Genomic DNA, 24106 nt, shown 5'->3' with positions numbered 1-24106 from the left:
TGTCTTAGAATGGTGAAACCTAAGGACACAACCTTAGCAAAGGGAAATATTCTAGACGGTCAGTTTTACACTCCACACCATTCCCGGCTCCTCCTAAAAATTGCAACCACAGAGGAAAACAAATAAAAACAGAACTACCAGATACAGTTCTTTCAGCCTGAAAAATGCTGAGCATGTTCTTTGGCATTTCTCAAACTGAAAGAACTGAAGAAAAAATTCAAACCTCAAGTTGCAATACTGAAGGATTCTATGGAAAAAATGCTAAATGATGCAGGAAGCATCAAAAGAAGATGGAAAGAATACACAGAGTCATTATATCAAAAAGAACTGATCAATGTTCAGCCATTTCAGGAGGTAGCATATGATCAGGAACTAAAGGTAATGAAGCAAGAGGTCCAAGCTGCACTGAAAAAAAAAAAAAAAAAAAAAACACTGAAGGCACTGTCAAAAACCAATGCTCCAGGAATTGACAGAATACCAATTGAGACGTTTCAACAAATGGATGTAGCGCTGGAAGTGCTCACTCATCTATGCTGAGAAATTTGGAAGACAGCTACCTGACCAATCAACTGAAAGAGATCCATATTTATTTCTATTCCAAAGAAAGATGATCCAACCAAACACGGAAATTATCAAACAATATCATTAATATCAGACACAAGTAAAATTTTTTCTTTTTATAATTTATTATTGTACGTCAGATGAAGGTTTACAGAACAAACTAGCTTCTCATCAGACAGTTAGTACACATACTGTTTTGTGATATTGGCTACCAATCTCACGACATGCCCAGACCCTCCCCTTCAACCTTGGGTTCCCTATTACCAGCTTTCTTGTCTCCTCCTGCCGTCTAGTCCTTACTCCTGGTCTGGTGTGTCCCTTAAGTCTCATTTTGTTTTATGGGCCTGTCTAATCTTTGGCTGAAGGGTGAACCCCAGGACTAACTTCATTACTGAACTAAAAGGGTGCCTGGGGGCCACAGTCCTAGGGTTTCACCAGTCTCTGTCAGGCCAGTAAGGCTGGTCTTTTTTTGTTGAGTTAGAATTTTGTTCTACATTTTTCTCTAGCTCTGTCCAGGACCCTCTATTATGATCTCGTCAGAGCAGTAGGTGGAGGTAGCCAGGCACCACCTAGTTGTGCTGGACTCAGTCTGGTGGAAGCTGTGGTAGTTGTGGTCCATTAGTCCTTTGGACTAATCTTTAGTTTGTGTCTTTGGTTTTCTTCATCCTCCCTTGCTCCAGACTGAGTGACACCAGTGGAGTATCTTAGATGGCCACTCACAAGTAAAATTTTTCTGAAGATCATTCAAAAGTGGCTGGAACAATATATCAAAAGGGAACTGCCAGAAATTCAAGCCAGATTCAGAAGAGAATGTGGAACAAGGGATATATTGCTGATGTCAGATGGATCCTGGCTGAAAGCAGAGAATCCTATAAAGAGGTTTGCTTGTGTTTTATTGACTATGCAAAGGCATTCGACTGTGTGGATCATAACAAATTATGGATAACCTTGCAAAGAATGGTAATTCCAGAACATTTAATTGTGCCCATGAGGAACCTGTACATAGATCACGAGGCAGTCGTTCAAAGAGAACAAGCAGATACTGCGTGGTTTAAGCTCAGGAAACATGTGTGTCAGGGTAGTATCCTTTCACCACACTTGTTCAAACTGCATGCTAAGCAAATAATCCGAGAAGCTGTAACGAAGAACAGGGCATCAGGATTGGAGGAAGACTCATTAACAACCTGCGTTATCCAGATGATACAACCTTGCTTACTGAAAGTGAAGAGGACTTGAAGCACTTACTAATGAAGATCAAAGATCACAGCCTTCAGTACGGATTACACCTCAACATAAAGAAAACAAAAATCTTCACAACTGGACCAATAAGCAACATCATGATAAACAGAGAAAAAATTGAAGTTGTCAAGGATTTCATTTTACTTGGATCCACAATCAACGCCCATGGAAGCACTGCATCCTGCGAATCTGCTGCAAAAGACCTCTTTAAGTGGTAAACAGCAAAGATGTCACTTTGAGGACTACGGTGACCTGACCCAAGCCATGGTGTTCTCAATTGCCTTATACGCATGTGAAAGTCGGATAATGAATAAGGAACACCAAAGAAGAATCAATGTCTTTGAATTGTGGTATTGGCAAAGAATACTGAATATATGATGGACAGCCAGAAGTAGGAACAAATCTGTCTTGGAAGAAGTAAAGCCAGAATGCTCTTTAGAAGCAAAGACGAAGAGACCTCGTCTCACATAATTTGGACATGTTATCAAGAGGGACCAGTCCCTGGAGAAAGACATCATGCTTGGTAAAGTAGAGGGTCAGAGAAAAAGAGGGAGACCATCAACTAGATGGACTGACACAGTGGTTACAACAATGGGCTCAAGCATAACAATTGTGAGGATGGCACAGGACCAAGCAGAGTTTCGTTCTGTTGGATATATGTTCTCTATGAGTTGGAACTAACTTAATGGCACCTAATAACAACAATAACAGCAACCAGGTATAAGAAATAAGAAAATCTGTGCCTTAATATCTAGATATAATAGAACTATATAAGAGATACAATAAATACTTTTTTATTTTATTTTTTTTTATTTTATTATTTTTTTAAATACCTAAGTAAGGCCAGATTTTTTTTCCCAAATTATTTCTCAGAAAAGAGCAATTCATCTTATATTCAAGCTCCTAGTAAAGTTTCTCTTTTGGGGCATTCTCTCTAGTATTGTACTCAATTTTGAACAACAAGGCATTCTTAGAGAAGATAGATCAGCACGCAGGTTTTCAACCTTGGATACACGTTGAAATCACCCAGGGAATTTTAAGAACTGCCTGGGTCCCTCCTCCAGAGACTCTAACTGAATGGGTCTGAAGTCTAACCTGTGGTAATAGAAAGCTCCCAGGTGATTCTAGTGCACAGGCTGGGTTGCAACTACTGCACTAGCCAATGACCTCGATCAATGCTAGTTTTGATAATTATTAAGAGGTCACCTGAGAAATTTTTTTAAGATGGCAAAAACAAAATTTAATACAGGTTTAGTAATTCTTTGAAGGGATATAACCACATAAAATTCAAGTATTAGAAACTTTTTAATGATTACTTTCCAAAGCAATTAAGTATATACCTGGTAATCATTAGGGTTATTAACAAACATTTTGGTTCTCCTCTATTTGAGGTCATATTATGATTCCAGTTCTGCCCCTTGAAGTTACTCAGGGCTACACGACTAGTTTCCCCAATACATATGTCCTTTTCAAGGGAAACTCTTTCAGAGCCAGTGCACACAATTCACCATATCTCTTCCACCTGCGCTGGCCTCTGGCAATGGTGGACACTCACGTCACAGAGCAAAGATGACATGGACCAGAGCACTAAGTAGATGTGAGCAGGACTTACAGTGTGAGCAAGAAATGTATGTAGACTAAACCAGCCACCAAAACAAAACCAAACCCGCTGCCATTGAGTCGATTCTGACTCATAGCGACCCTACAGGACAGAGTGGAACTGCCCCATAGAGTTTCCAAGGAGCGCCTGGCAGATTCGAACTGCCGACCCTTTGGCTAGCAGCCATAGCACTTAACGACTATGCCACCAGGGTTTCCAAACCAGCCACAGACACTGTCAAATTGGATTAAAAGATAAAAACCCACTTATATTCTTTTGGCAAAAGACACACCTAAAACAAAAGGACATAGAAAAAGAATGGAAGAAAATAATACCAAGAAAACAACAACAGCAACAAAAGTTGGGGCAGTTAGATTAATATCAGACACAACACTCTTTAAGGCAAAAAGCATTTCTAGATACCAAAAGTGTCACTATATAGTGGTAAAAGCTTCCATTCACCAGGTAGTCATAATTCTAAACTTGTGTTCGTGTAATTTTAAAAAAAGAAGAAAACACAGCTTCAAAATATGTAAATGTTGTTGTTGTTGTGTTCTGTTGAGTCGGTTCCCACTCATAGAGACCCTATGTATAACAGAAGGAAACACTGCCCGGTCCTGCGCCATCTTCACAATTGTTGCTATTCTTGAGCCCATTGCTGTAGCCACTGTGTCAATCCATCTCCTTGAGGGTCTTCCTCCTTTTCATTGACCTTCCACTTTGCCAAGCATGATGTCATTCTCCAGGGACTGGTTCCTCCTGATAACATGTCCAAAGTATGTGAGACAAAGTCTTGCCATCCTTGCTTCTAACAGGCATTCTGGCTGTACTTCTTTTAAGACAGATTTTTCGTTCTTCTGCCAGTCCATGGTATATTCAATATTCTTTGCCACCATCATAATTCAAAGGCATCAATTCTTCTTTAGTCTTCCTTATTGATCGGCCAGCTTTCGTAAGCATGAGGTGATTGAAATTACCATGGCTTGGGTCAGGCACACATTAGTCATCAAAGTGTCACCTTTGTTTTGTAATACTTTAAAGAGGTCTTTTGCTGCAGATCTGCACAATGCAATGGGTTGCTTGATGTCTCCCTGCTTCTGTGGGTGTTGTTTGCAGATCCAAGTAAAATGAAATCCTTAACAACATCAATATTTTTTCTGTTTGTCATGATGTGTTGCTTATTGGACCAGTCATGAGGGTTTTTGTTTTATGTTGAGCTGTAATCCATACTGAAGGCTGTGATCTTTGATCTTCAACAGTAAGTGCTTTAAGTCCCCTTCACTTTTGGCAAGCAAGGTTGTGTCATTTGCATAACACAGGTTGTTAATAAGTCTTCCTCCAATCCTGATGCCCCACTTGTCATACTGTCCAGCTTCTCGGATTATTTGCTCAGCATACAGATTGAAAAGGTATGATGAAAAGATACAACACTGACGTACACCTTTCCTGACTTTAAACCACGCAGTATTCCCTTGTTCTTTTTGAACAGCTGCCTCTTGTCTACGTACAGGTCTGTCAGCACAATTAAGTGTTCTGGAATTCCCATTCTTCGCAATGTTATCCATAATTTGTTATGCTCCACAAAGTTGAATCCCTTTGCATATTCAATAAAAGACAGGTAAACATCTTTCTGGTATTCCCTGCTTCCAGCCATGATTCATCTGACATCAACAATGGTATCTCTCGTTCCACCTCCTCTTCTGAATTCAGCTTGAATTTCTGGCAGTTCCCTGTTGACGTACTCTGCAAGCAGTTTTGAATGATCTTCAGCAAAATTTTACTTGGGTGTGATATTAATGATATTGTTTGATAATTTCCGGATCCTGCTGGATCACGTTTCTTTGGAATGGACCGGCTAGCTGTCTGCCAAATTTCTTGGCATAGATAAGTGAGCACATCTAGCATTGCATTTGTTTGTCGAAACATCTTAATTACTATTCTGTCAATTCCTGGAGCCTTGTTTTTTCCTCAATGCCTTCAGTGCAGCTTGGACTTCTCTCAGTACCATCAATTCTTAATCACGTGCTACCTCCTGAAATGGCTGAATGCCAATCAATTCTTTTTGGTACAGTGGCTCTGTGTATTCCTTCCATCTTCTTTGGACGCATCCTGCGTTGTTTAATATTTTCCCCATAGAATCCTTCAATAGTGTGACTCGAAGCTTGAATTTTTTCTTCAGTTCTTTCAGCTTGAGAAATGCTGAATGTGTTCTTCCCTTTTGGTTTTCTAACTCCAGGTCTTTGCACTTTTCATTATAATACTTTGCCTTCTCAAGTTGCCTTTTGAAATCTTCTGTTCAGCTCTTTTAGTTTATCATTTCTTCCTTTGCTTTATCTACTCTACATTCAAGAGAAAGTTTCTAAGTCTCTTCTGACATCCATTTTGGTCTTTTCTTTCTTTCCTGTCTTTTTAATGACCTCTTGCTTTTTTCATGTATGACATCCTTGATGTCATTCCACAGCTAGTCTGGTTTTCAGTCATTAGTGTTCAACGTATCAAATCTATCCTTGAGATAGTCTCTATATTCAGGTGGGATATACTCAAAGTTATACTTTGGCTCTAGCAGACCTCTTCGAATTTTCTTCAGCTTCAACGTGGACATGCATATGAGCAGTTGATGGTCTGTTCCGCAGTCGGCCCCTAGCCTCGTTCTGACTGATACTGAGCTTTTTCATCATCTCTATCCACAGATATAGTCGATTTGATTCCTGTATATTCCATCTGGCGAGGTGCATGTGTATAGTCACCATTTGCGTTGTTGAAAAAAGGTATTTGCAACGAAGAAGTGGTTAGTCTTGCAAAACTCTATCATGCGATCTCCAGCGTCATTTCTATTACTGAGGCCATATTTTCCAACTACTGTTCCTTCTTGTTTGTTTCCAACTTTCACATTACAATCACCAGGAGTTATCTATCCATCTTGATTGCATGTTTAATCAATTTCAAGCTACTGAAGTTGGTAAAAATCTTCAGTTTCTTCATCTTTGGCCTCAGTGGTTGTTGCGTAAATTTGAATAATAGTCGTATTAATCGGCCCTCCTTGAAGGCGTCTGGATATTATCTTATCACTGACAGCACTGTACCTCAGGACAGATCTTGAAATGTTCTTTTTGATGACGAATGCAATATCATTCCTCTTCATTTTGTCATTCCTGACATAACAGATCATACGATTGTCCAATTCAAAACAGCCAATATCAGCCCATTTCAGCTGACTAATGCCTAGGATATTGATGTTTATGCATTCCATTTCTTTTTTGACAATTTCCAATTTTCCTAGATTCATACTTCGTATATCCCATGTTCCTATTATTAATGGATGTCTACAGCTGTTTCTTCTCATTGAGTTGTGCCAAAATATGTAAATATGTAAGGCAAAACATCCAGAATCATATGGAGAGAAAATACATCATCTAATAGAATAATTCTAATATGCATTTCTCTGAAACTGATAAGATCAAGCAAACAAGCAAGCAAATAAACAAAAAAAGCCATAAGGATTGAGAAGTTTCAAACAATTCAATTAGCAAGTTGGATGTAATGGACAAATATGGAACACTATACCTAACAACTGAAGAAGCGCACATGCCTTTCAACCAAATATGGCACATTAATGAAAACTGACAGTGTTCTAATCTAGCCCATAAAGCAAGAATCAATAAATTTCAATGTACCAGTATCATAGAGACCACTTTAACTGCAACACAGTTAAATTAGAAGTCAATTTAAAATGTATATTACTGTTTGATTTATTTACTTAGGTTTGGAAAGAGAAGAGATACATCAAAGCAGAAAATGGTAAAAAACAGACACCAAGGAAATCATATGTATATTACGTATAGAAAAATAATGTGTATATGTTGTTATATATACATATACGGAGTTCCTGGCTGGTGAAAATGGTTCACACACTCACTACTGACCAAAAGGTTGATGGTTCAAGTCCAGCCAAAAAAGTGCCTCAGAAGAAAGGCCTGGTGATCTACTTCTGAAAAATCAGCCATTGAAAACCCTCTGGAGCACAGTTCTACTCTGACACACACGGGGTCTCCATGAATTTCAGTTGACTCAACAGCAACTGTTATACATATACAGACATATATTTACAGAATAAGCGATATACAGACACAAACACACGTACAGTGGAGACTGATCAACAATTCCAAAAGTCAGTTCTTTTAATCATTAAAAAAAGATAATCTCTGGCAATATTGTTTAAAGAACAGATAGAAGGCACAAATACACAATATTAGGAACAAAAAAAAGGGATATAACTACTAGTGTAACGGATCTTTTATCGTAAAATATGAGGACCAACTTTAGGTAGGCTGATAAAATTGAAAGCCTCGGCAAAAATGACGAATTTCTAGAAAAATAACTTGCCAAAACTCAATGAGGAATAAATTAAAATGTGACTGTCCATAACGGTTAAAAAGAGAAAATATCAGGTCCACAGGGTTTTGCTGGTGAGTTCCTATAACTAAAGCCAAATATTTAAGAAACAAATAATAACTCCAGTCTTACCCAATCTCTTCCAGAGAACAGAAAATGAGACCACACTCCCAAAAAGGAGTGGGAGATTGGTTCTGCCAGCAAGAAAGAAAAAAAAAATGAATAGCAGCTGTTGAACAGTGGTTGTCATAGAGGGCTATCTTGACCTCTTCACACAAAGGGCAGCCTTTCATATCTCTGCTCGTTTAGACATCTCAAACCTTCATTCTTGAGTCTTTTCTGAACAAAGTACTATCAGGCTTTTCTCAACCGAAAGCCTGAATGGAAAACAGCCAAGTTTAGGTCCCACTACTGTGTGGCAAAATGGTTAAGCGCTCAGCTGCTAACCGAAAGGTCGGTGGTTCGAACCTACCCAGCAGCTCTGCTGGAGTAAAGACCTGGTGACCTGGTCCTGTAAAGATTCACAAAAACCCATTACCGTCAAGTAGATTCCAACTCATAGGGACCCTACAGGACAGGGTAAACTCCCCGTAGGGATTCCAAGGCTGCAATCTTTACGAAAGCAAACTGCCACATCTTTCTCCTGCAGAACAGCTGGTGGGTTCGAACCACAGTCTAACGCTTAACCACTACACCACCAGGGCTCCTCCAGTAAACATTACAGCCTAGGAAACCCTGTGGGGCAGTTCTACTGTGTCCTATAGGGTTACTACAAGTAGGAATCAATTCAATGGCATACAGCAACACTCTGTTACCGACCACTACAAGGCCAGTTAAGGACAGTTCAGAGCATGGATGGACCCATCATCAGCCTTTAAACATCCACAGCCAAGGCGAATGTCTTAGTTATCTAGTGCGGCTATAACAGAATTGCCACAAGTGGATGGCTTTAACAAACAGAAATTTAATCTCTCACAGTTTAGGAGGCTAGAAGCCCAAATTCAGGCTACCAGCTCCAAGGCAAGGCTTCCTCTCTCTGTTGGCTCTGGGGGAAGGTCCTTGTCATCAATCTTCCCCAGTCAAGGAGCTTCTCAGCACAGGGGCCTTGGGGCCACAGGGCACGCTCTTTGCTCTTCTCCTGGCACTACTTTCTTTATGGTATAAAGTCCCCTTCTCTCTGCTTGCTTCTGTCCTTTATATCTCAAAAGAGATTGGCTTAAAACACAACCTAATCTTGTAGATTGAGTCCTGCCTCATTAACATAACTGCTTCTAATCCTGTCTCATTAGCATTACAGAGGTTGAATTTACAACACATAGGATAAACACATCAGATGACAAAATGGTGGACAATTCCACAATACTGGGAATGATGGCCTAGCCAAATTGACACATATTTTTGGGAGGCACAATTCAATCCATGATAGCGAATAATCTCAGTCTTGATCAGAACTTTCTCTGCCCCTGAACAATTTTTATTACAAACCCAGACATTAATCAGCATTGGTAGAAAGGCCCTAGGCAGTGTAAGCTTTTTTGTTGTTGTTTTTCTTTTAACCTTCATAAAACAGAATCCTTTTAACTGTTCCTCATCAGTGGGTACAGTTTGTAGATAACTGCTTGAGTAACCTCCTGCCTCAGCAAAGAGGAATAAGTGGCCCTCTGTGTCCTGACCACGTGGCTGTCTGGTGCTACTCCAGAAGTGGCCTCAAGCAGCCACTAAACCTGTTAGTCCACAAATTAAGTCCTAAGCAAAATCAGCCTTTATGGCAGTTGCTCAGGGCCATCCACAGGGACGTAATTAAACGTATAGTTCAATTTGAATTGTCGTCAGTGTAATTCAATTATGGTGTTATTTGTGGGCAGAATCACAGGGACTAATCTGGAGGAAGACCAGATCAAAGGTTAACATCCTACTGGAAGCCTTAACAACGGTCTTTTCTGTTAGAAACAAATCACTGTTGACGTGGGGTCTGGGGGTCTTGTGGGGAACAGTCATGTCTTTCCATCTTTCTGATATAAAACCCTGGGGTTCCCACCAAGTATGGTCACACCTGGGATATGCATACACAGATTTCAAGAATTTAAATTTACAAGGAGTTTAATACTCTTACTTTTGCTTACAAGGCATTTCATTTTTCATTTACAAGACCAAGTCTCTAATTTCTCATGCCTCCCAAGCCACTAGTGCCTTGAGATGAGCTTCACTACCTTATGGCTCTGGAAAGGCATTATTTGGCACCTGTTGCCTTAGGTTTTCTTCTCAGAGTACTCCTGACTTGCTTGTTTATAGCAGGGCTTCAAAACAGTTCATTCTGGTTCAAATCCCTGCTGAGAATCTGCATTTCTATCCCAGATATACTGAATCAGAATCTGTTTTAACAAAATCTTCAGGTGATTCTCATGTATGACAAATTTTGAGAACCACTGCTGTACTAGTAAGGGGCCCTTGTGGTGCAGTGTTAAAGCGCTGGACCGCTAACCAAAAGATTGGCAGTTCAAAACCACCACTGGCTCTACAGGAGAAAGATGTAGCAGTCTACTTCTGTAGAGATTTACAGCCTTGGAAACCCTATGGGGTAGCTATGAGTTGTAATCCACTCAAAGGCAGTGGGTTGGCTCTACTAGTGGTTCTCAGAATTGGTCCCTAACCAGCAACATTAGCATCACCTGGGAACTTGTTAGAAATACAAATTCTCAGCAGGGGTTCAAACAAGAAACTGTTGAAATCCTTCGTTTATAGGAGTGATGATCTCTCACATCATTTGCATTGTTTTCATTTCTTTACTAGTATTTTGGGGAGAAAAGCAAACCCAAATCCGTTGCTGTCCAGTCAGTTCTGACTCACAGCAACCCTACAGGACACAGCAGAACTGCCCAACTGTGTTTCCAAGGAGCAGCTGGTGGATTCAAACTGCCGACCCTTTGGTTAGCAGCCGTAACACTTAACCACTAGGCCACCAGCGCTTCCTCTAATAGTAGCCTAATTTTAGACTAATTAAAGGGAGATTTCTTGTTATGTAGTATTATGATTGTTAATAATCATTATTGAAGTAACTGTGTCTATTTTAATGAGAATTTTTTTGTTTGTTTACATAAATATTATTTGGGGAGCTCAGGAAGCCTACAGAAGTTTCTTCCACTGAAATAATGGCAGCTGTGTTTTCATAAGGTGAGAAAACACAGTCCTTGGGTACTTGTCTGAGTACTTTAACAGATGCAAAGCAGTTGTGTTTTGGTAGTGGTGGCAGCACTACTTGACCTTATTCCACTTCAAATTAATAAGAGACTATGAATAAAGAGAAGAAGATTTAAATGTCATTTCTGCAGGATACACATCTATTATCTGCGGCATCATGATGTGGTACCACATTTTTCAAACTTTCTTTTAGCTCTGCCACCTTCTGAACAAAGAAAAACTTACTTGGAAGACTGATGTGCAAGACAGATGAGAGCAAAACAGCTCTGGCTGAGGGACTCAGAAGCAAAAGCAGAACTGTATCTTCCTCCCAGTTAACTCTTTTCTCCTATAAACCACCCCACAGAGCTCCTAGGGCTCCACTACACATCATAAATCCAAAATGGGAATGAAAGGAGCCTTAAAGAGAGTCAGATGGCCCTGGACTCAAATTTTAGTGCAGCCATTTAACATTTCTATGGCCCTGGATGGTAAAATAATAATATCAATAATACTAATATCAATAAAAACAATTAACTCTCACCATTTGAGCACTTGCTAAGGGCCAGGCACTAAGTGCTTTATCTGCACTAATTTAATCCTCACAGTACTATGAGATAGACTGATCATTACCACTATTTTATATATAAGGAAACCAAGGTTCAGAAGGGTTAAGCAACTTGCCCAAAGTTTCCAGAGCCAGTTTTAAGTGGCTGAGCTGAGATTCAAATCCCAACAGTCCAACTCCACAGTCCATGTTAAAAACCACAAAGGTGACCTAACTAACCTCTTCAGCCCAACTGGGCCCAGCCATCTTGAAAATGAGAGTGGTATTAATAATCTTGAAAAAACTGCCTATCACAAAAGCATTCAACAGTTATTATCATTCTTTTCATCAACAGCATAGACTACATGCCCTCCAGATACTAATGACCTCAATGTAGAATTATCTGTCAAGTAACCCAAAATAAACCCGTTGCTGTCAAGTCGATCCTGACTCATAGTAACCCTATAGGACACAGTAGAACTGCTCCATAGGTTTTCCAAGGAGCACCTGGTAGATTCAAACTGCAGGCCTTTTGGTTAGCAGCCATAGCTCTTAACCACTACATCACCAGGACTTCCGAAGTAGTTCCTATCAAATGTTTGTGTGAGCCAATTACTATTTAAGAGATGGTTCATAGGACTTGCTAACCACTGAGTCCTCAAAAAATCACATAGTGATTTCTTATTTCAAAAGAATCAGTGAAACAAAGGCACAAATAGAGAAAATGAATGAAGTTCAGTATGCAGCCAGATAAACGTTACATACAGAAATCAATATTTTGCCTACTAAACAACGAATGAATATTCTACTAACAAAAGTAAACAAAATACATATGTGAAAAATATTTATTAAGCACCTACTATACACCACAAATGGAAACCCTGGTGGCGTAGTGATTAAGTGCTACGGCTGCTAACCAATCGGTCAGCAGTTCGAATCTGCCAGGCACTTCTTGGAAACTCTATGAGGCAGTTCTACTCTGTCCTATAGGGTGGCTATGAGTCGGAATCAACTCGACAGCACTGGGTTTGGTTTTGTCTTTTTAGATTATATACCACAAGGAAACCCTGGTCACGTAGTGGTCTATAGGGGACAAAAAACAGAAGCAGAGACCAGTCAAAAGACTTTGTACTAATCTTGTAGACCCCAGGCCAGCCTACCAAATCATGTGCAAGACTGACTTACATAATGAAAACCACAAAATCTAAATACATGAAATATGGGCTTGAATAAATGAGAACTATACTGTGTTCCTACGGGAGAGTCGCAATTGGACCAATAAGCAACATCATGATAAATGGAAAAAATATTGAAGTTGTCGTGGATTTTATTTTACTTGGATCCACAATCAACGCCTGTGGAAGCAGCAGTCGAGAAATCAGACGACGCATCGCACTGGTCAAATCTGCTGTAAAAGACCTCTTTAAAATGTTCAAAAGCCAAGACGTCACTTTAAGGACTAAGGTGCACATGACCCAGGCCATAGTGTTTTCAATCTCCTCACGTGCATATGAAAGCTGGACAATGAATAAGAAGACTGAAGAAGAACTGATGCCTTTGAATTATGGTGTTGGTGAAGAATATTGAATATACCATGGACTGCCAGAAGAATGAACAAATCTGCCTTGGAAGTAGTACAGCTAGAATATTCATTAGAAGCAAGGATGGCAAGACTTCATCTCACATACTTTGGACATGTTATCAGGAGGGACCAGTCCCTGGAGAAGGACAACATGCTTGGTAAAGTAGAGTGTCAGTGAAAAAGAGAAAAACCCTCAATGAGATGGATGGACACAGTGGCTGCAACAACGAGCTCAAGCATAATGATTGTGAGGATGGCACAGGACCAGGCAGTGTTTCGTTCTGTTATATATAAGGTCACTATGAGATGGCATCAACTCGATGGCACCTAACAACAACAGCGAAGAGTCAACATGATAAAGATTTTTTTGTCTCCGGTTAATTTTCCAAAAACTAATGTAATATAATACCACTATTGTTGTTAGCTGCGGTTGAGTTGCTTCTTACTCATGGTGATCCCATGTGTTACAGAGTAGAACTCCCCCACAGGGTTTTCTTGGCTATAATCTTTAGAGAAGTAGATTGCTAGGCCTTTCTTCTATAGCTCTGCTGGGTGTGTCTAAACTACCAACCTTTAGGCTAGTAGCCAAGAGCAAACCATTTGCTCCACCTATGTAGTGCTGGTAAGTACTATATATGTTATCTATATGCTAGGCACTGTTCTAAGCACCTTACATGTGTTAACATAAGAATCCTCTAAACCCCATTGCATTGAGTCAATTCTGACTCATAGTGACCCTACAGGACAGAGTAGAACTGCTCCATAGGGTTTCCAAGACTGTAAACTTTACAGGAGCAGACTGCAATCTTTACAGGAGCAGACTGCCACATCTTTCTCCCGCGGAGTGGCTGGTGGGTTTGAACCACTGACCTCTTGGTCAGCAGCTGAGCACTTAACCACTGTGATACCAGGGCTCCTTTAACAACTTTCTAAGGTAGATACTACCATTATTCCCATTTTAAATATGACCAGACTGTCTGAGGCACAATAAGTAACTTGTTGTAGAACTTGAATTTCAACCAGCCAGTGTGGCCCCAGGTGTTCCTCCCTACCAATCTCCAAAGGAAAGATCTGCCAAGAATGCCTTGGAAATCCACTTTCTCCCCCTCAGTAAGGCTTCAGGGATCCTAATCTAGGACAGGGCATTATAATCTGTGGAGGAAAGCAGAACTTTACTCTTGGCCTCTCTGAGAAATTAAGAATCTGACACATAACAGATAGAACATGTTACAGTGCCACCGGTAACAAAAAAAGCTGAGAGACACACAACTTTCCCCATCCAGGCTCAAAGACCGAGAACCCTCAGAGGGCAAATGTTCTCTCAGGGACCGGTTACCCAATACACAAGGTATGCACTACAGGTTAGTAAGTAAATACAAGTAAGTTCTTGAGTGCCTGCTTACTGTAAGGCCATGCTTGCTTACTGGTTAATCCACCCCTGTGTTCTCTGCAAGATGGAAAGAAAAGCAAATACCTGAAAAGGGGCCATGTCAAGTATCCCATGTACTTCCTGGGGTCTAGCCACACACAGCCCAATACCTTCCTCCTTTCCCTTTCTTTGTCATAGCCCCACACAATGAGAAGCAAAGTCTGGGAGCAGCATACCCAATCAGAAATAAGGTCACTAAACTGTACAAGCTAAGGCCAGAGAGAAGACCTGGGGCCTTTTAGAAAGATTTTCAGTAATAGGTCTGTTATAATCAACAGGGCTTCCAGATGCCCCATCAGGGAGTCTCATCAGTCAGGACAGCCCACTATGGCTGTCCATTCCAATTCACCACAGTTAGGCTGGCTTTCATAGAGCATGTCCCTAACTAGCTAATGCAAACAGTAAAACAAACAGTTGAGATGGATAAAAAAAATATATAGTATAAAGTGCGTGCTAATCATTAGGTGAATCAAGACAAAAGGCCTCCTGACTCCCAAATTCAGCAGGGGCCAACTGGTGAATTGAGTTGACACCTGCATTAAGTGGCAGATTTTGAGTTTCAGCATGGCTATAATAAGCCATGTTCAGCTCTACTGTAAATTTTCAGAGTATATCTCTTTGCATCCAAACTGCTTGTGGCCAGGATCCAAACAGTGACACAGTTATATGGATGCTAACATATGGCACATCCAAATGGTCTCACCACAGACCTAAACTATCCCATGAGATATCAGAGTTCTACAAGTTTGTACACTTAAAAAAGAGATGGCATGAATAGCAATAAGAAACATCTAACCATAAAGAGAAAACAGTTTTTCCAACGTGGAGGACAACACGTAGGTTGTTGGGATTCCACAGTCCTGACCTCACCTGCAATAATCCCATCCATTTGCTCCAGGGCAGCCTCCAACGCATGACTCGCATCAGATGCCATGACTCCTGTTGCCTAAGTTGTCTCCTCCTCTGCTTACTGAAAGTGCAAATACAGAAAAAGGGAAAAAATTACAGACAGTTCCACATAATGCAGACAAGACTGCAAAACCCTTGTATTCCATCATCACATAATCTGCTTTCATAAGAATCCAGGTAGCCAGTGTGTGGTTTCTGCCATCTCTGTCTTCTCCCTCCTAGCATGAATGTTCCTTTTCTAAAAATCATTAACACATGATCCCATTCTCTTACGTAACTGAAAAGCCTCCAGGACTCTCCGGAGTTACCGGTAGCAGCAAGACAGCAATTGCCACACCTCACCATGATTTTAGTCCCAGGCTCCAGAAGCTCCAACTGCCACCTGGGGAGGGTGCACGACAGCAGCACCCGTGATAAGGACTTGGCTCAGGTCTTGCACTGCAGCAGCATGGACCAAGATGGCCACAGCAGGCATCTGGATGCCTTAAGGTTACACCTGTAACACTTTTCTTGGGAGGTGGTGATCCAAGTGGAGAGGCCTCCATTGCTACTTTCACCTCTTTTCTTAGAGAGAAGACGGTCCAAGAAACCAGGAGCACCACATCCTACAGTCTCAGTGCCACTCTACCTAACACCATTTCAGCTGCAGAATCCCATCTTCTCAGGGCTAAAGAACATCTCAAAGGATACACAGTCCAGCCACTGCCTTAAAGCTGAATCTCTCCTCTAAGGGCCCTATCTATAAACCCATTGCCATGGAGTCAATAGCGACCCTATAGGACAGAAAAGAACTGCCCCCGTAGGGTTTCTAAGGCGGAAATCTTTATGGAAGCGGACTGCCACATCTTTCTCTCATGGAGTGGCTGATGGGTTTGAACCACCAACCTTTCAGTTAGCAACTAAGCACTTTACCACTGCACCACCAGGGCTCCTTGGGGGGCTCTAACTATAGGGATGGGGACTTGTTTGCCCTCACCCCAGGGCAAGTGGCTGCATCGCTGGACCACTCTGCCACTTAGAAAGGCCTCTAAATTAAGCTGCCTTCCTGCAACCTCCTCTCATTTTCTAACTTCCCACCCCACCTCCCTAAGTGTCAGGAAGGGACTTTCAAGGAATTTAATTCCTCTTCCACATTGTGTTTTCCAAGGAGGAAAGAACATTTGTAATCCTAAGAGACACAGCTCCCACCTGTTAGCTGGAGGCAGGAGTAGTCATTTGTTTACTCATTTTGCAAAACCTACACATGTGACTAGTAGGCTAAGTGCTGGGGACAACCCAGGCACAGCTCCTGCACCCGAGCACCCTGCAGGTGACAAAATGGAAGAGTCTGAGGTGCCCTGCTTATTCTCTCTGTGAAGTTGGACCTTTGGAGTGAAGCGAGGCAAGTGAGGAGTGGCCTTGAGGATGGTGCAGAAAAGGATTTCAGGACCACAGAGAGCCACACTGAACTGTACCAGACTGTAGCCACTAAACTCACAGGCTGTGTTCTGAGAGCCTGAGTTCAAACCCAGCTCTATCATTTACTGAGTGATCTCTGAGCCTCAGTTTCCTCATCTGTAAAATGGGGATAATAAGAGCACCTAACTCACAGTGTTGATGTCAAGATTAAATGGGTAATTAGTATTTCATAGAGAGTGTTTAGTGCATTGCCCTGCACACAGGAAGTATTCTGTATGTGTTAGCTAGTTTTGTTTTTTTAAGTGAAGAGATAGTCCCAGGAGTACAGCTGATTCATACCTGTTCAGCCATACAGGCTATTAGTATTTTGAAATACTTCCCTCCAAAGACTTCCCATTGTTCTTAGGAAAAAAAAAAATCCAAACTCCTTACTGTGACCTACAAAAGAGGCACTGTAGGGTCTGCCAGGCCAACCTCATGTTGCTCTCCCCATTGCTCCTTATGCTTTGGTGGCACTGGTCTCCTGTCCATTTCCAAACACTCCAGGACTTTTTCACCCTCCACACTTTGCACCTGCAGTTCCCTGTGCTTGAGTTCACTTGCCCAGCTCTCTGCATAGCTGATTTATTTTCATCCTTCAGGTCTCAGCTCCAAAGCCATCTTCTCAGAGAGGCCTTCGTAGCCAACCCCATCGAAATTTAGCAGCCTCTTTGAAGCAAAGCATTCCAAAGTATCTTGCCCATATATTTGCTTCCTTGCTGATTACCTTCTCCATGAAGGCAGGGGGACCCTGTCTGTCTTGCTCACCCCTATGTCCCCAGTGGCTAGCAGAATGTCTGGGACATAGAAGTTTATGAGTACCTTCTTATGGATAAACAAATGGATCCATGCAGCCAACATTCCCTGAATTCCTGCTGTGTTGGTCCCTGTGCTGAGCACTGGCAGAATATTGATAAATCAGACCCAGTTCCTGCCTCTAAGGACCACAGTGTCTACTGGAGAAAACAAACATGTAAACAAATAATAAAGACACAGTGTGATATGATAGGGGCAGATATGCAGTTTCCCAGAAGAGCTGGGTCTTGAAGGATGAGTAGGAGTTTTCTGAGAAGGGGACAGTGCGTGAAAGGCAGGGAGACATGTAAGGGCAGGATGTAGTTGGCAAAGGTCAAAATTGTTGACAAGATTATACAGGCACATGCAGCTGCTCAAGATGAGTTAAAACTGTCCACAGAATTCACATAAGCATGACGATGCGATTAATGAGAGGAGCTTGGTAATGACACCCACTAATTCAGAGGTCTGGCTATCAGTGCATAACAAAGAGGCCTCAGATGTATATACAAGAAATATCTATTTTCTAATTCAGCAGACTGGGCCTTTTGATAAGCTTTGACTGGCCCCATTTGAGGACTTGCTTACAGAGTGAAAGGCAGAAGGGCAGTTATTAGAGGGTAGCTCAGAAGGCCCAGACTACAACCCCCTTCAAGAGAAGGGCCATAAAAGAGGATTCATGGGCTCTCTGCCCAGTGATGAGTTTGTACTTGGCAAGAAGCAAACTGGGTGGACCCGTGGGAGCTGGCTTGAAGTGAAAGATGAGTCAAAGGTGCATCATATTTACAACCCAGGAGCCTGGGCCAGTAAGATTAGGAGGGCTCAGGATCGGGGAACCTGCTTTAGGAAGAGCGGGAAGAGCTGATGCGCTCAGTTCTCCACCTGCTGGGTCTGAGGTAACGGCAGGACATCTGGGTAAGAGAGGGTCCCTGCTAGCCTCTGTCATGGAGTGGTCATGAGATATCAGTGATATGGGGTATGGAATGCCCTCAGAAAGGTTGAACGCACCACAGGTGTGAGAACTTCTGTCCCCATCTGTAAACATAGACAATCTAGTTGGAACAGGGAAGCCTCAAGGTCACTAACCATTCTCATTCTGTCAGTTAAGAGGCTATTTTATTGTCTTACCACTGTCTGGGTTAGGGTTCCTCATCACTAATATACAATGGGATGATCCCTGTACTCAAGGAACCTGGGGACTCAGAGGCAAATATGTCATCTGACAACATACAGTATGTTGATGTCTTCAGTGTCTGTCCCTCCCCATAGGAACACAGTGTTCCCCCCCGCCCCCAAGAGCCAGGGTTCATCACATCAGGGATGTGGAGCTTAAGAGCATGAAGCTTCAGAAGCAATGTGCCAGGAGGTCTTTGGAGAGAAGGGAGGTTAAGAAGCCAGACACAGCATGTAGAAGAGGCAATAATCCAAAGGGGCTGGGAAAAGAACCAGAATCCAGGTCAAAGTCCAAAGGGACAACTGAAAACCAGGGTAACCTCCAAGCAGATGGTAGGAAGTGCAGCTCAAACCATTTGCCTACCAATGAGAGGGGAGCTATAGCAGCCACTCAAAGGTCAGCCATAGCATGGACAACAGTGGAATATACAGTGTGCCATTGGAACTCTAAGGAGGGACATACAACCAGCCCTGGAAGGAGGGAGAGGAGCCGGCACAGAGAAGGACACTGCATTTAACACCCTCAATACAGTGAGAGTTGCTATACTGGTCAAGAGCAATTGTCATTTGACCCTGATGAGCAGGCAGGCTTCTAATACCAAGAAATCGACTCATTCTAGACACGAAGATAAGGCAGGGTGTATTGTATAAGAAGAAAAGGTGTGGTGCATTCGTCATGGTCTTTCCCTTCACCCATATGCCTCTCAATATGCCTGTGAGGCAGTGTCCCAGGCTGGGGCTCTTGCCCATACAGGGCTTTACCATCTCCTCTTTGCTACCAGCCAGGGGGAAAATGAGCTAAGTAGCTCAGTCAATGAGGCAGGAAAAGCCATGTTTTAGAATGACGATGTCTGATAACGGATGTCTTAGCTATATGAACTGTGTCACAAAGTCCAGTATATACCTCGAGGTCAAATAGGGTGCAGGGCCTGTACATGTTCTATATAGAGTCCACAATGTGCCACCCTGCATCCCGTGCATTCTGAGGCAAGCAGTGACTTAGGGATCATACTAAGTACAGGCATACCTTGCAGATACTGCGAGTTTTGTTCCAGACCACCACAATAAAGCAAGTCACATGAATTTTTTTGGATTCCCAGTGCATATAAAAGCTATGTTTACAGCATACTGTAGCCTATTAAGTGTGCAATAGCATTATGTCTAAAAAAAAAAAACAATGTCAGTATCTTAATTAAAAAATACTTCATTGCTGAAAATTGTTAAGTATCATCTGAGCCTTCAGCTAGTCATAATCTTTTTGCTGGTGGAGGGTCTTGCCTGAGTGTTGATGGCTGCTGACTGATCAGGGTGGTGGCTGCTGAAGGTTGGTGTGGCTATGGCAATTTCTTAAAATAAGACAAGGATGAAATTTGTTGCATTGATTGACTCTTCCTTTCACAAAAGATTTCTCTGTAGCACGCAATGCAGTTTGATAGCATTTTACCCTTAGTAGAACTTCTTTTGAAATTGGAGTCAGTCCTTTCAAACCCTGTCACTGCTTTATCAACTAAGTTTACATAATATTCTAAATTCTTTGTTGTCATTTGAACAACGTTCACAGCATTTTTACCAGGAGTAGATTCCATCTCAAGAAATTTCTTTGCTCATCCATTAAGAAGCAACTCCTCATTCGATAAAATTTTATCATGGGATTGCAGCAATTCAGTCATATTTTCAGGCTCCACTTCTAATTCTAGTTCTCTTGCCACTTGCTGTTTCCACCACATCTGCAGTTACTTTCTCCACTTAAGTCTTGAACCCCTGTAAGTCAACCATGAGGGTTGGAATTAACTTTTTCGAAACTCTTGTTAATGTTGATATTTTGACCTCCTTCCATGAATGTTCTTAATGGCATCTAGAACGGTGAATCCTTTCCACAAAGTTTTCAGTTTATTTTGCCCAGACCCATCAGAGGAATCACTATTTATGGCAGCTATAGCCTTACAAAATGTATTTCTTTCTTTTTTTTTTTTTAACTGTACATTAGAGGAAGGTTTACAGAACAAACCAGCATCTCATTAAACAGTCAGTACACATACTGTTTTATGATGTTGGTTAACAAACCCATGACATGTCAGCACTCTCCCTTCTCGAACCTGGGTTCCCTATTACCACCTTTCTTGTCCCCTCCTGCCTTCTAGTCCTTGCCCCTAGGCTGGTGTGCCCATTTGGTCTCTTTTTTTTTTATGGGCCTGTTTAATCTTTGCATGAAGGATGAACCTCAGAAGTGACTTCATGACTGAGCTAAAAGGCTGTCGTCCAGGGGCCATACACTCGGGGTTTCTCCAGTCTCTGTCAGGCCAGTAAGTCTGGTCTTTTTTGTGAGTTAGAATTTTGCTGTACATTTTTCTCCAGCTCTGTCCGGGACTCTCTATTGCGATTCCTGTCAGAGCAGTCAGTGGTGGTAGCTAGGCACCATCTAGTTGTACTGGATTCAGTCTGGTGGAGGCCGTGGTAGTTGTGATCCATTAGTCCTTTCAAAATATATTTCTTAAACAATAAGACTTGAAAGTCGAAATTACTCCTTGATCCATAGACTGCAGAATGGATGCTAAGTTAGCAGTCTCCTTGTACATTAATTTCCTTGTACATCTTCATCAGAGCCCTTGGGGTGACCAGGCAGATTGCCAATGAGCAATATCATTTTGAGACAAATCTTTTTTTTTCTGAGCAGTAGGTCTCAACAGTGGGTTTAAAATATCCAGTAAACCATGTTGTAAATCGATGTGTTGTCATCTAGAATTTGTTGTTCCATTTACAGAGCACAGGCAGAGTAGACTTAGCATACTCTTAAGGGCCCTAGAATTTTTTAAATGGTAAATGAGCATTGGCTTCAACTTCAAGTCACCAGCTGCACCACCCCTAAGAAGAGAGTCGGCCTGTTCTCTGAAGCTCTGAAGACAGGCAGTGACTTCTCCTCTTTTATTAAAGTCCTAGATGGCATCCTCTTCCAATACAAGGATACTTCGTCCACACTGAAAACCTGTTGTCTAGTGCACCCCTCTTCACCAGTTACCTCAGCTAGACTTTCTGGACAACTCGCTACATCTTCTACAGCAGCACTTGCTGCTTCACCTGGCACCTTTATGTTATGGCAACAGCTTCTTTTCTTAAACCTCATGAACCAACCTCTGCCAGCTTCAAACTTTTCTTCTGCACCTTCCTCACTTCTCTCAGCCTTCACAGAACTGAAGAGAGTTTAGGGCCTTTGCTCTAGATTAGGCTTTGGTTCCAGGGAATGTTGTGGCTGGCTTGATCTTCTGTCCAGACCACTAAAATTTTCTCCATATCGGCAATAAAACTGTTTTGCTTTCATATTATTCATGTGTTTACTGGAGTGGCACTTTTAATTTCCTTCAAGAACTTGTCCTTTGCATTCACAGCTTGGCTAACTGTTTGGTGCAAGAGGCCTAGCTTTCTCCCATCTCGGCTTTCACTGCACCTTCCTCACTAAGCTTAATCATTTCTAGCTTTTGATTTAAAGCAACTCTTCCTTTCACTTGAACACTTAGAGGCCATTGTAGGATTATTAATTGGCCTAATTTCAATATTGTTGTGTCTCAGGGAACAGGGAGGCTGGAGGAGAGGAAGGGAGACAGGGAATGGCCGCTCAGTGGAGCAGTCAGGGCACATACAACATTTATTAAGTTTGCCGTCTTATATGGGCACAGTTCATGGCACCCCAAAACAATTACAGTAGTAACATCAAAGATCACTGATCACAGATCAACATAACAGATATAATAATAATGAAAAGTTTGAAATATCACAGGAATTACCAAAACCTGACACAGAGATATGAGGTGAGCACATGATGTTAGAAAAATGGTACCAACAGACTTGCTCAATACAGGGTTGCCACAAACCTTCAATTTTTTAAAAAAAGAAAAACACAATATCTATGAAATGCAACAAAGTGAAGCGGAATAAAAATGATGTATGCTTGCACTCTCAAGTTCAGTAAAGCAAAATCAGAAGTAGGCAAGAACAACTGATGAAGGTAAGTCTTGGGCGAGGAAGGTACGCAGGGTGGTGCAAATGATTAGTATATTTGCCAATAACTGAAAGGTTGGACATTTAAGTTCACTTAGAGGCACTTCAGAAGAAAAGCCTGACAATCCATTTCCAAAAAGAAAAATCTGCTATGAAAACCCCATGGAGCGCAGTTTTACTCTGACACACGTGGGGTCCCATGAGTTGGAATCAACTCCACGGCAACCAGTGGTGGTCGCGCAAGCAAATCTTAACTCATCCCATCCATACTGAATTACAGCCTTCTAGGAGTCAGAATCAACTGGACAGCAACAGGGTTTTATTCCATTTTATAAGGAGCCCTGGTGGCACAATGGTTAAGCGCTCAGCTACTAACCAAAAGATCAAGTGGTTTGAACCTACCAGCGGCTCCAAGGGAAAAAACAATCTGATCCCATAAAGATTACAGCCTAGGAAACCCTATCAACATGGGGTCGCTATGAGTTAAGAGTTGACTCAGCAACACACAACAAAAATATTCCATTTTAAAGACTGCTTTTCTCTCAGTAAAAGTGGTTAGGGTTTCAATTTTTGTTTGGGGCAGGCTCACACAGTCCTGGATAGAGGCAGGGAGGAGAAACAGATCCAGGAGTTCCCAGAAGCCCTGCTCCTCCAGGGTCTCCTATTCCTTGGAAACAGCTAAGCCAGAGCTAGGGCCTAATTGCTCAGCAGCTACATCCAGACAGGGGCCAGCATCCCTGCAGAGAATCCACAGCCAGGGAGAGGAGCCTGTACTCCCTCATCCAGTAGCCCCCAAACCATCACTACCACCACCATCACCACGCAAGGACAGATCTTGGATTCATCCTGTGCCTCTCCCTTCTCCAAATGGCCAACAGGTGGTAAAGAAACCTCCCCGTATCAAAACAAACCGAAATCTTTTCCCCGCAGTTTACAGGCCTCACATAAACCACCAAACCAAAAAACCAAACCCATTGCCATGAAGTCGATTCCGACTCATAGCGACCCTATAGTACAGAGTAGAACTGCCCTACAGAGTTTCCAAGGAGCACCTAGCAGATTCAAACTGTCAACCTTTGGTTAGCAACCATAGCACTTAACCACTACGCCACCAGGGTTTCTACAGCTACTTTTAAATGGTTATTTTAATAAATGGCTCCTGCTATTCCTAAGCTTAGAAGACAGCCTCTTAAAAGGATATAAGGCACTTATCTTTTTTGGGACAGTAGGGGAAGAAGCCATTTACAGCACCAAAAAATGAAAATGGAGGAA

General features: G+C 41.9%; 1 protein-coding gene across 7 annotated transcripts in view; it reads right to left on the bottom strand.

The window, feature by feature from the left end:
* The window catches only part of PPFIBP2 (PPFIA binding protein 2), a 173050-nt gene that overhangs the window by 118633 nt on the left and 30311 nt on the right, over nt 1-24106 (bottom strand). For all 7 annotated transcript variants that reach the window (XM_049890266.1, XM_049890260.1, XM_049890264.1 and 4 more), the window contains exon 2: nt 15398-15497. In XM_049890266.1, the coding sequence (XP_049746223.1) occupies nt 15398-15451 (54 nt within the window). In that variant the 5' untranslated portion in view covers nt 15452-15497. The remainder of the gene's footprint in view (nt 1-15397; nt 15498-24106) is intronic.

Source organism: Elephas maximus, chromosome 7 (genome assembly GCF_024166365.1).
Source record: "Elephas maximus indicus isolate mEleMax1 chromosome 7, mEleMax1 primary haplotype, whole genome shotgun sequence".
NCBI classification, from domain to species: Eukaryota; Metazoa; Chordata; class Mammalia; order Proboscidea; family Elephantidae; genus Elephas; species Elephas maximus.
The sequence above is the reverse complement of the archived record's forward strand: the minus strand, read 5'-3'. Positions and strand labels throughout refer to the sequence as shown.